Here is an 11,805-nt window from a genome sequence, read left to right as displayed (position 1 = left end):
ATAGAGGGGAATTACGGTAGTCGGTTAAATGAGAGGTCGCATCGAGGGGAATCACGGTAGTCAGATAAATGAGAGGTCGTATCGAGGGACACTACGGTAGTCAGATAAATGAGAGGTCGCATCGAGGGGAATTACGTTAGTCAGATAAATGAGAGGTCGCATCGGGGGGAATTACGGCAGTCAGATAAATGAGAGGTCGTATCGGGGGTAATTACGGTAGTCAGATAAACGAATGGTCGTACCCAGACGGATACATTTTCATAATGAGGTGAATACGGTATATGAGATACGCCATGCCCAGCAGGAAGACAAACAGACAAACACTGAGTTATTGCTGTCACAGGTGCTGTACACCACTCGTTAATATCACTGAAATATTCCACGCAGAGCGGAACCCAGGACGACATTGCACACAACTACATCGTCAGGTTTACATAAAAATTCGTTTATTCGGATATGAACTGACGTAACAGTGATTGTGTAGCATCCTTGTTATCACTTCCAAATAAAAGTGTCACCCGTGAAAATCCGGGTTAGAATTTGTCTTTGGCAACCCATGCTTGTCGCAAGAGGCGACTGACGGGATCTTGTGGTAGGGCTCGTTGACTTTGTTGATGCATGTGTCATAGTATTCCAATAGCGTGGATCAATGCTATCAATCACTGGACTGTCCACACTCGGTTATTTACAGACCACCGTCATAAAGTTGGAATATTGCTGGGTGCGGCGTTAAACAACAAACAAACAAATAAATAAAAGTGACAGGGTACATCAGCACGTGTGGAAGTAATGGTTTTTCAGATGCTCAGTTGAAGATGAAACATTTACGTTTGTCCAAATTTACACCGTAGCCTTTGAATGGAAGTCACGATAAGAAAACAGCCGTTTGAACACCAGTTGTTTATCTCAACCAGCCCGTGTAATCATTGAATGCAACAGTTTGCGTGTGATGCCCATCTGCGCAGCTATGACGTGCCGGGAAGACGGGAAGAGTTGCCCCCCTTCTACAGATTCTCCGTGATGTTCTCCAGTTGTTCGTACTTGACGTGAAAAACACCTTTATTGCGCCTTTACATTTACGGAATCACACTCTTTTCGTATTTCATGACATAAACTAACAACGATGTGTAGTATCTAATAACAGAGGAAGATACAGTTGTTATGGAAGCCTTCCTGGGAATAATCCCAGAGAAATATCAGTTAAGTTGCGGCCTGAAGAACAGACAGCTAAAAAATAACAGATCACCAGAGAACATACATCAGTATACAGATAACACACACACACGCATGCACGCACACACACGGACAAATTTGATGTCGAATTGATATTGAGATTTTTGTCTGTCAATTTTGTCAGAGAGAGCAAGGTTTTACTCCGCTTTCAGCAATATTCCAGCAATATCAAGGCAGGGGACACCAGAAATGGGTTTCGCACATTGTACCCATATCGGGTATTGTCTTTGATGGGAGAGTGCCGGACAGTAGGAAACTCATCTCGCAGAGCTTGAGTTCATCAAGTGCAGACTGTTCATGTTGATCCAGTGAAATGCCATAATCAAAACGTGCATTCCTGTTCCTGACTCTATCACAGAAAAGAAAACAAAAGGTGCTAAATCAAATTAATAGAGACGAAACACTTTACATTTACATTGACATTGACGAAACACTGACCACAACGACACCTGGTATTCGCAAAACGTGTGCGCGTTTAGAGAAGATGTAGTGGACTCTTTTTTTGCAGAAACAGTTAGAAAACGTTCCTGAGATGAGTTGGGTATTTGCAGAACGGTGAATGAAATTTGTTCGACGGGATTTGGACGGACAGAGAGACGTGTGTGTTTGAGACGATTGTTTTTCAATTGTCAGTACTAACAGACAGTCGTGTTTATTCAGTGTGTCGGCATTGTGGCCAAGTGTACAATTGAATGAACAAATTTATACTGTAATCACGTGACTGACAGGACATTTTTTAAACTGACAACTTTTAGAAATCTTTTACAGAAAATGTGTTTGATAAAGATGGCTACTGACTTAATAGTACCTACATCATTTGAGTTAAGTAAGTTGTACAATATTTGGTGATTTACGTATGTATGTTCTAAATGTGGCAAATATTTCTCTCTGGGAAACAAAGGCATCGCAGATCAACGGAACCTCGTCTTCAATAGACCCAGACTTACAATATGTACAAAAATATATTTAAATAATCTATGTCTTTGTTCTTCCTAATATCATGTGTTTTAAACAATGTCAAGATATTCCAAGTTTATCGTTTCATGTTAAATATGTCTCAGGTTCAAACACAGATTAATTGTTTTCACACATGCAGCAACTGACTCATACATTAAAATTAATTACATTTTCCCCATGACATCCTTTAGTAAGTAACATATACAAGCTTTGTACTGGGCAGGGTGAAACGTCGTTTTATGCAGATGCAAGGCCGCCTCGTAACGTGACGTCGATGAATACGTTAACGGCCATTACAACGACGTTGTTATGTAAGCGGCACTGCCAGCTTCATCGTTGGATGTGTTGAAAACGGCGATGACATGAACGCAGGGACGGCTTCTATCCAAATGAAGACGTACATCTTCGACGTCTCAACCTTTGGCGTTTGTGTCGTATCTATGATCCATGTGTGTATATTTCCGAACTGTTTCTCGTAGACGTTGACTTGTTTCGCAATTCATGATCAATAGTAAAACGTTTGGTTTGCAGGGTTTACGGTACCTCTGATATAACTAACCTTGGGGTATTCCGGGTAGGATTAATCCCCAGCAACCAATACTGGACATAAGAGTCGACCAAATGGATCGGTTGGTCGGGCTCAGTGACCTGGTTGATATTGTTGCATTGTACCCCGATGGCATGGATCGTTGTTTACAATATCAATCACTGGATTGTCTGGTCCAGTCACGACTAATATAAGGCCATCGTCCTAGAACAGGAATATTGCTGAGTGCGGTGTTAAACAAACAAACAAACAAACAAATGACACATGTATATATGAAACCGTTTGTTTATATTCCCACCTCTTTAAACATTTGGAGAAAGACTGACATATCACATGCATCTTCAATAAGTTAGTCTGTGTAAACATTGTTCGAAGTAGTAACTTTGAGACATAGGTAGCGTATTAAACTGCTTAATGATTTACTTATTGGTGACCTAAAAACTCATAAATCCTATATATGAATTAAGTCCCGTGCAGATTAGAATTGGTCTTCAGCAACCCATGCTTGTCGGAAGGGGCGACTAAAGGGATCGGGTGGTCAGACTCGCTGACTTGGTTTGATGCATACCACCGTATCCCAATTGCGTCTGGTCCGGGCTAGATTATTAACAGACCACGGTCATATAGCTGGAATATTGCTGAGTGTGGCGTTAAACAAACAAACAAACACATATATGATTTTACAGGACCTGCTCTCATCCCCGGAGCGCGACAATATCAGTACCAATTAAAACATTCGTCATTTCATCAACATGCGTTAAGGAATGAATGCATTCATTAAACCCCCTGATGTTGTGTACCACTCGTTTGATTAATAACCTATACCGCTGACTGGGCAAACATAATGTAATTGTGCAGCATCCCGTGAGACGATGACGCCACGACGAGACAGGTGTGGTGGAGGGTAGGACGTCAGTGAGGGAGGTGACATGGAGGAGAGAGGGTGTCTCAGTGTTATCAGTTTGTGAGTAGCGCTAAACTTGATTGTTGCATGGCAATTCCTACAGCAATTACTGCAAATTTCTAACTCGATGTACATAAACGGTGTTTATATACAAATGCACAATGAGATATTATTAAGAGGTACCGAAGAAGCAAAATCAAATACACTACCAAAAAAATAATACACCCCCATGTTTGATGGTGGCTTAAAATGTAGCAAACAAGAAATGGTCATTCGATGGTGATGTATTTACGGATACCATAGTTGTGTTTTGCACCTTAAGTTTGCATTGTTTCGGTCTCTTTTATCAGCCTTGTGACGTTTTGATAAAGTTTGTAATGTTTTTGTCAAATCAAGTTTTCAAGTGTATACATTCTTTTGCCCGTCAGTTTAATTCAATACTTTTTTTCAACTAAATGAATCAACGACCTAAACATTCTATTTAATGATAAAATAATAATTGTTAATATAAATTTTGGGATCATCAGAATATTTTTCGACGATATATTGATAGTTCGAAAATCGATTGTGGCAAATGGTATTTTAATGCCCATGTCGATGAATCACAGACATATAGTACTCAAAAGAAGTAAAGAACACTCAATGGTTTCACATTACTAAGTTAATGTTATGCCATGACAGATTAAACTATAGTAATATGGAAGCTTCGGGTGTTCTTTAACGTCTTATGAGTAGTAAATATCACTTCTGGCAAATAGTTCACATCAATTTTTATTATTTTAATAGTTCTCATTAATTTGTATTATTTTTCAGAATTGTGTCTTGAGCCACAAGTTGCTATTTTACTAATACAGCTTCGAACATGATTGTCGTAGCTTTCTTGGTGGTCATAATCGCCATATTGTATAGAATGTCAAGGTCAAGGTCACGAAACCATCACCGTTATCTTCCCCCGGGTCCCAAGCCACGCCGCTTTACCGGGAACCTACGAGATTTAAAACTTGAGAAAGTGCCCCTGGAGCTGGAAGAACTCGGGCGTCCTTACGATGGTATGTTTACGTTCTACGTGTTCTCACATCCGGTTGTGGTCCTCCATTCCTACAAACTCATCAAGGAGATGTTGGACTCTTCAGAATACAGCACAGCGTTCAGCGGGAGAATAAAATGTTACGCGGGGATGAACCTGGTTCCCGAGGACATTGTGTTCCAGAACAATACGGAGCGATGGCGGCTGCTGCGGAAGATAGCACACCGCGGGATTAAGCAGTACGGTACCGGTCTAATGAACGTGGAAAAGCATGCTCAGGAGGAGTTACGTAGAGTTGTGGCGCGACTCGGAGCCTCGGGAGGCCGGCCCCACGACTGCCTCGCGGATATACACAACTATATCTGTAATGTCATACTCATATTGGTGAGTATAGGCACACATGCGGGCCCGTTCCAAAAAGCGATCGTTCGGCTACGTTTGTCGTAAATCTATGCGAAATTACGACTGTCGTAGCGTTACGATCGCTTTGTGAAACGGGTCCATAGGCCCTTAACCCGTTCTACAAAATGAACGAAGATCTACGATGTAAGTCTGATCGTCTTAGTGCTACGATCGCTTTGCGGGACCTTGAGCCATCGCCGCCTCCGTGGTCTAGTGGTGGAGTGTCCGCCCGGAGAGCGGAAGGTTCGGGGTTCGATTCCCGGCCGCCTCATACGTTAAAAGACGTTAAAAGATGGTACTTGTTCTTACCCTGTCTGGCGCTCGACATTAAGGGGCTAAAACAAGGACTGGTCGGAGTCAGTATACTGTGTCTGATATTCATGTTAAACTGCGGCATGGTGTCTCAGTGAGCTAGTGCTATAAATCGGCATCAAGCAGCCACACACACACACGAACATGCACGTCGCTATATAAGTGCAATAATCTTGGACGCGACGTTAAACCCCATTTCACCTCACCTTGAGCCTTCTTTCTTGAAGCCATCTTAGCACTACAACTGCCGGAAGTCCATTATTTACAGACCACCGTCATATATGGAATATTGCTGAATGCGGCGGTAAACTACAACCAACGACCACCAGATTACTTCAATTTCTTGACTACGACAGTCGCATATCTACCTTCTCGTCGTAACATTTATCTATGCTTCAACAGAAACACACATAGCGTAATGCTAAGAACGCAATCCGAATAGAAACCCCGACCCGTTCTTGAAGGTACTACCTGCGACATTCGTTGAGCTATGACCTTTTCTTACCTTGACATGTATTCTGCAAGCATACCTTCCAGCTCTGCTTCTCTTCCCAGGCGGTAGGTCGACGTTTTGATGCCGGAGAAGACATTTTGGAGTACGTAAACAGCATCGTGGAAGGCTTCAACTACATCACCCACTTCAGACGCTCCTCCGTCCTGGACACGATGCCGTGGACAGCCTGGATTCCCTCCCAGACAGGCAGAACGTGCAGGGACATCAAGACCAACAGGGACAAACTCATTACAGCGATCGAACAGATGAAAGAGGTGCGTAGATCATTCAGGCTTTTCATGCATGACAAAAATGTAGATATTGTTCTTAGTTTGTTGCCTGACCACCCGATCCAGTTCGTTATCTCTTACGACAAGCGTGGGTTGTTGAAGACCAATTCGAAGCCGGGTCTTCACAGGGTTGTTCTCACTCTTGCAACATCCAAGACATGTGAGCGAGATAAGATTTATGCCTCTTTTAGCATATTTAACACATCATGCACGGACACCAGGAATTGGTTTCACACGTTGTAACCAAGTGTGGTATCGAACCCGGGGGATAGGCGTGTCGATAGAACGCTTTAACCACTAAGCCACTCAACTCAGATAGAGTTTTATCTTCAAACACACCGAATTATGTTGTCCATGAAAATCAGTGCAAACATGTTTTGTTCTCAAACTGATGTCCCAATGATGTCCCAATCTAGAACCCCAGGATTCGTACAGGTGAGCTGTCAGAGCGGAAATGCTATTAAGATAGGAATATACTTTCTGCCCAATGCCACATTCAGGTGGTTCATGCATACTGTCTCCTTGGCACACAAGGGGGTCGGGTGGTCAGGTTCTGTGACTCGGCTCGTTGTTATCGAGCACGCATGGCGATGACCGTTGCTCATCGTTCAGTCAGTGGTGTGTCTGGTTTAGACTCGATCCCCTTGACCTAGCCGTATATATACCTGTAATATTGATGATTGTCGGCCACTCACTCATGCAGCGTCAGTGAGAGGCTAAGCCCGACTGTCTACACACGATGCATGAAAATGTTTGAGTTTCAGGGGGAGGCTATGATGGACTGTCTGCACACAATGCATGTTAATGTTTCAGCGTCAGGGGGAGGCTATGCCGGACTGTCTGCAGACAATGCATTTTAATGTTTGAGTTTCACGGGAAGGTTATGATGGACTGTCTGCAGACAATGTATGTTAATGTTTCAGTGTCAGGGGCGGGGTGTGTGTGTGTGTGTGTGTGTGTGTGTGTGTGAGTGTGTGTGTGTGTGTGTGGTGTGGGGGGTGGGGGGTGTGGTGTGTGTGTGTGTGTGTGTGTGTGTGGGGGGTGGCTATGCCGGACTGTCTGCACACAATGCATGTTAATGTTTCAGCGTCAGGGGGAGGCTATGCCGGACTGTCTGCACACGATGCATATTAATGTTTCAGTGTCAGGGGGAGGCTATGCCGGACTGTCTGCACACGATGCATATTAATGTTTCAGTGTCAGGGGGAGGCTATGCCGGACTGTCTGTACACGATGCTGCTGCGGGAACGCGACGAAGGGAGAATATCTAGGAACGCCGTAAAGGGCGTTCTGTTGGACGGGCTGGTGGCAGGTGCGTGGCGGCTGCAGTCGCATGTTCTCGACTGAACACCGTGGTCCGTTCAGGTTAGTGGGTGAGTAGGGTTTAAACCCGCTGTAGCAATATTCTAGCTATGTCGCGACTGGGGACACACACACTTGATCTCATAAACTGTATCCATGTAGAGAATCGAACCCGGGTCTTTGACGTGGCAAGCACTTTGCTCGCAGGATACACCCCCTACCGGGTGAGGTCAAGAAGGAGGTATATGCTATTGATAATGTAACTACTTATGCACACATGTATGATTTGTTTAACGTTATATGTCCTTTCAGAAAAAAACCCACAACATGAAACAAATAGATTTCCATTTATTTTGGTTATTACAATCGGGTAAGACTTGTGTCTGCTGCTGTCCATCTTCCCGAGGCAAGGGAGTTAACTGACTGTAAAAGTCCAGTTTCCACCCTTGCCGCACTAGGATGCAATTATGGAGATGCATTTAGGCTGGACTAACGAGTCTATGCTTAGTCCAATTAAAATCGCGTAACAAACTAGACATCCGGTTCGTAAACAACATGCAGATTTCGGTCGACTGCAAAGCATGTGTACCGCCAACTGGGCGTCGGCAGATATTTTGCAAATTCTTTCATGTTTTTAATCAAGGTGCTCACGTGATTTGATGCACTTCGCGGGGTAAAATCCGTTTTCTTACAATACAGATCTTGACTATCGAGCAGATCGTCTTGACTGGGCGCCGCCGTTTTGTTTTAAGCAATATCAAGTGATATGAAAAATGGAATCTGATTGGTCAGTAGGAGGAACATAGAAGGGCCATAACTCGTAATAGACACTAGTGGCGCTACGAAATTCCAGCCTAGTTCGGCAAGGGTGGAAACTGGACTGTTATAGTCAATTAACGCCCCTGCCTCGGGAAGAAGGCTGCTGTCAGTGGAGAATGCAAATTATGCCACAATAGTTCTTAACTGATTGGTCTTTAGCACAAATCCCTGGAACCCATCCCCTGAAATTAGATAGCAATACTCCTGTAAGGCTTCATTCCAGTGACACATGATAGTTGTGTATAATGTCCTTAGGCACTTGCTACATGTCGCGCGGACACCGTCAGCTCCGCTGGCAGAAGGAGCATAAATCGCGTTTTGTACTCGTGCTGTGATCCTATTTGGTTCGGAACCCCTGTTTTTATTTGAGTATGATTCTTGGGGCGTCCGCTCCAAACATAGGCCTACGTGATTCGCCAAGGTTGTACGACCTGCGTTTATTTTAGCTTGCATGCCACCTTAATAAAACTGAAAAGCCGTTTCGTAGTGACGTGCAATCGCAGGATAAATGAAATATGTTTAGAAGTTTCCTGTATAGTCTTGGAATACAACCTTAAACCCACTTTCGTCCTCCTTCGTGATGTGATGCGGTGTTCTTGCACCTGCCAGGTGTGCTGACAACCCGAGGGACGCTGTACACAATGCTCCTAACGCTGGTTCATAATCCGGATGTACAGAAGAAGATCCAAGAGGAAATATCGCAAGTTATCGGAATATCCCGCATGGCGAGATTGCAGGATCGGAGCAACATGCCGTATACAAGGGCGGCCATCTTGGAATCTCTCCGCTTCACCCCCCCTGTGGCTCTTCCTCCAATGAGGACCTGCATCCGGGACACTCGCCTGCACGGATACCATATTCCGAGGAAGACGATGGTGAGGAAGCTAATCAGACAAAATGCGCATCTGAATTACTGTACCGGGTGATTTCGACTCTCTCTCTCTCCCCCCCCCCCCAAACAAAACCCGAAAAACACAACCCTCTCCCAAGCTCCATAGACAGCCTCTGTGGTCTAGTGGTAGAGTTTTCGCCCGGAGAACGTTTAAAGACGTTTTGTTTTTACCCTGCCTGGCGCTCGACATTAGGGGGCTAAAACAAGGAATGGTCGGCTCGGAGTCAGTATGCTATGTCTGAGTGGGGTATCCATGATGAACTGCGGCATGGTATATAAGTGTGCTAGCACTATAAATCACCATCAGTCCGGACTAGTACATGCGGCCACACACACACACGTACACACATGCATGCACGTCGCTATATAAGTGTAATAATCTTGGACGCGACGTAAAACCTCTTTTCACCTCACCTCACCCAAGCCTCCTAATCATATCAAACGCTCCCTCGAAAATATTTAAATACCTGTGATCAGTTGTGTTAACTAACAATGGTATAAGCAATGTGTTTTAGCCACAAAAGTTATGTGAATTATTGAAACTCAGATCGTAGGTAATTTGAATGCCAGTATATAATTGTATTAGCCGTTCCCTAACATCTGTCCTTCAGTATAGGTTTTACTAATGTAGGTGTGGTACAACATCTGGTTCGTTCATCATGACCCGTCCTTCTGGAACGAACCTTACACCTACAGACCGGAACGATTCCTGGACGAGCATGGCCACCTCGTGCCCCCAGAGGACCAGAGAAGACAGAGGTGAGGGGGAGAACCGGGGGTAGAGCATGATTTGTATTTGGCAGGGTGTGTAGGGGAGGGTGGTTTGGGTTGCGTATATCAGGAAATATGATTATGGTTTTAATGGTACTAATGTGTGTGTGTGTGTGTGTGTGTGTGTGTGAGTGACTGTGTGTGTGTGTGTGTGTGTGTGTGTGTGTGTGAGAGAGAGAGGGAGGGTTTTTTTGGTTGTCATCTGTTGTGTGTAAGCTTATCAATGACAGATGGTATGAGATTTTACAGGCGCTTCCAGTTATTGTTCAAGTTGCTATTTTAGTGTAGTCTTTCCGATGCGTTTATAATGTTTATGTTTATTATGTTTATAATGTTTATGTTTATTATGTTTAAGTATGACAAGTGACAGGGCATAACCTCCTACAGAACGGAGTTAAATACACATGACGTCACTTACATTCGTTAAACTGATCGACTACTGGTAAACTTCGAGTAATTACTAAAATAAACATAATAAAGTATAAAAAAAACACACCTGAAATTTGATAGACAGTCAAACCTCGTTAGTGAGGACCCCCGCATTCCGGACACTACGGTTTGAACGATTACATGTCCACAGAGTAACATTACCCCGAAATACGGAAATGTGTCAAGTCAGCAATTTCAACGATGAGTCCGGATTAACAGGTTCTAACTGTAGATACGAGATTGGAAGGGACTACCCATACTTTGTATCAACCATCTGTTTCAGGCTGCTGACGTTTGGTATCGGCAAGCGTCAGTGTGTGGGTGAAATCCTGGCCCGGGTCCGCCTCTTTCTAGGCGTGGTCACCATACTACAGAACTTCCATCTGGAGGCTGACCCCGCTCATCCTCTCCCATCTCCTGACCCCAGAGACGTCGGCTTCACCGCCTTCTACAACACGCCCCAGTATAAGATCAGGTTCATACCCCGCGAGGACACCACTAGCAGAACATAACAGCGTCATTCATCTACAAAAAGAATGGAAAATATGTGTAAAAAAGCCCCAAATGATAATAAAAGCATTAACGTCATTTTTCTGCCGTCATGTTGCATGAGCTGTATGCGGTTTACATTGAATCTGGACTGGTACTCTGCCCTTCGCCTGAGCGAGAAGCTAGCGACTGCAGTAAGATTTATTCGGCGTGCGCAACTGAGGGATGGGACCAGTCTAACAGTGACTCATGTGATATCACTACTCAATCGCTGCCCGAAGAATTACGTCGGTAACGGAAAGAGTCGAGTGGACCTCAAAGGCCGCGGTCTTAACATGCAATTTTCACAAATTACTTGCCACAAACTATTCTGGGGGTACATCATTAATCATAGATGGAATCCGATTGTAATCCGGTGTTGATCTAGGTTAGAATGGGTATTCAGCAACCCATGCTTGTCGTACGAGGCGACTAACTGGATCGGGGGGTCAGGGTTGCTGACTTGGCTTATGCATGTCATCGTATTCCAATTGCAATGGTCGATGCTAATGATGACAATCACTGGGTGTCTGGTCTATCTGTCGGACAAAAGAAAGTATATATCCATGTTTGATGGTTGCTGAAAATGAAACAAACTAGAAATGATTATTCGATGGTGATCTACTTGATACTGGTATCATAGGTGATATTACATGCATCACATCAAGTATCTCACAGCAGGTACAGGCACATGGCGTCTCAAGGAACATGGCGTCGCAATTTCAGCGTGAAGCGGGTATTGTCATGATCAGGTTGAGTTGGTTAGCAGATACCTCACATTATTTAGCAGATGCCACACATTCTTAATAATAGACCCGTGAAGATCCGGGGTAGAATTGGTCTTCAGCAACCCACGCTTGTCGTAAAAGGCGACTATGCTTGTCGTAAGTGGCGACTAA

At 44.1% G+C, this 11,805-nt stretch overlaps 1 protein-coding gene across 1 annotated transcript; it reads left to right on the top strand.

Moving 5' to 3' along the window:
• Window positions 1-3,363: 3,363 nt before the first annotated feature.
• On the top strand, window positions 3,364-10,950 carry LOC124138534 (cytochrome P450 2B4-like). The gene is made up of 7 exons (XM_048391759.1): window positions 3,364-3,701; window positions 4,455-5,052; window positions 5,938-6,150; window positions 7,363-7,477; window positions 8,896-9,161; window positions 9,810-9,937; window positions 10,662-10,950. Exons 2-7 carry the CDS (start codon window positions 4,504-4,506, stop codon window positions 10,888-10,890), a joined length of 1,500 nt encoding a protein of 499 aa, XP_048247716.1. The 5' UTR covers window positions 3,364-3,701; window positions 4,455-4,503; the 3' UTR covers window positions 10,891-10,950.
• The last annotated feature ends 855 nt before the right edge of the window (window positions 10,951-11,805 follow it).

The sequence above is a fragment of the Haliotis rufescens genome, unplaced genomic scaffold (assembly GCF_023055435.1).
Source record: "Haliotis rufescens isolate VD_foot unplaced genomic scaffold, xgHalRufe1.0.p SCAF_97, whole genome shotgun sequence".
Taxonomy (NCBI): Eukaryota; Metazoa; Mollusca; class Gastropoda; order Lepetellida; family Haliotidae; genus Haliotis; species Haliotis rufescens.
This window is presented reverse-complemented; position numbering and strand designations above follow the sequence as displayed.

Coding starts and splice junctions, on each gene's coding strand:
- LOC124138534 (XM_048391759.1), top strand. CDS start 4,504: ATGATTGTCGTAGCTTTCTTGGTGGTCATAATCGCCATATTGTATAGA. Junction 5,053..5,937: donor GTAATGTCATACTCATATTG/GTGAGTATAGGC, acceptor TTCTCTTCCCAG/GCGGTAGGTCGACGTTTTGA. Junction 7,478..8,895: donor GTTGGACGGGCTGGTGGCAG/GTGCGTGGCGGC, acceptor TGCACCTGCCAG/GTGTGCTGACAACCCGAGGG.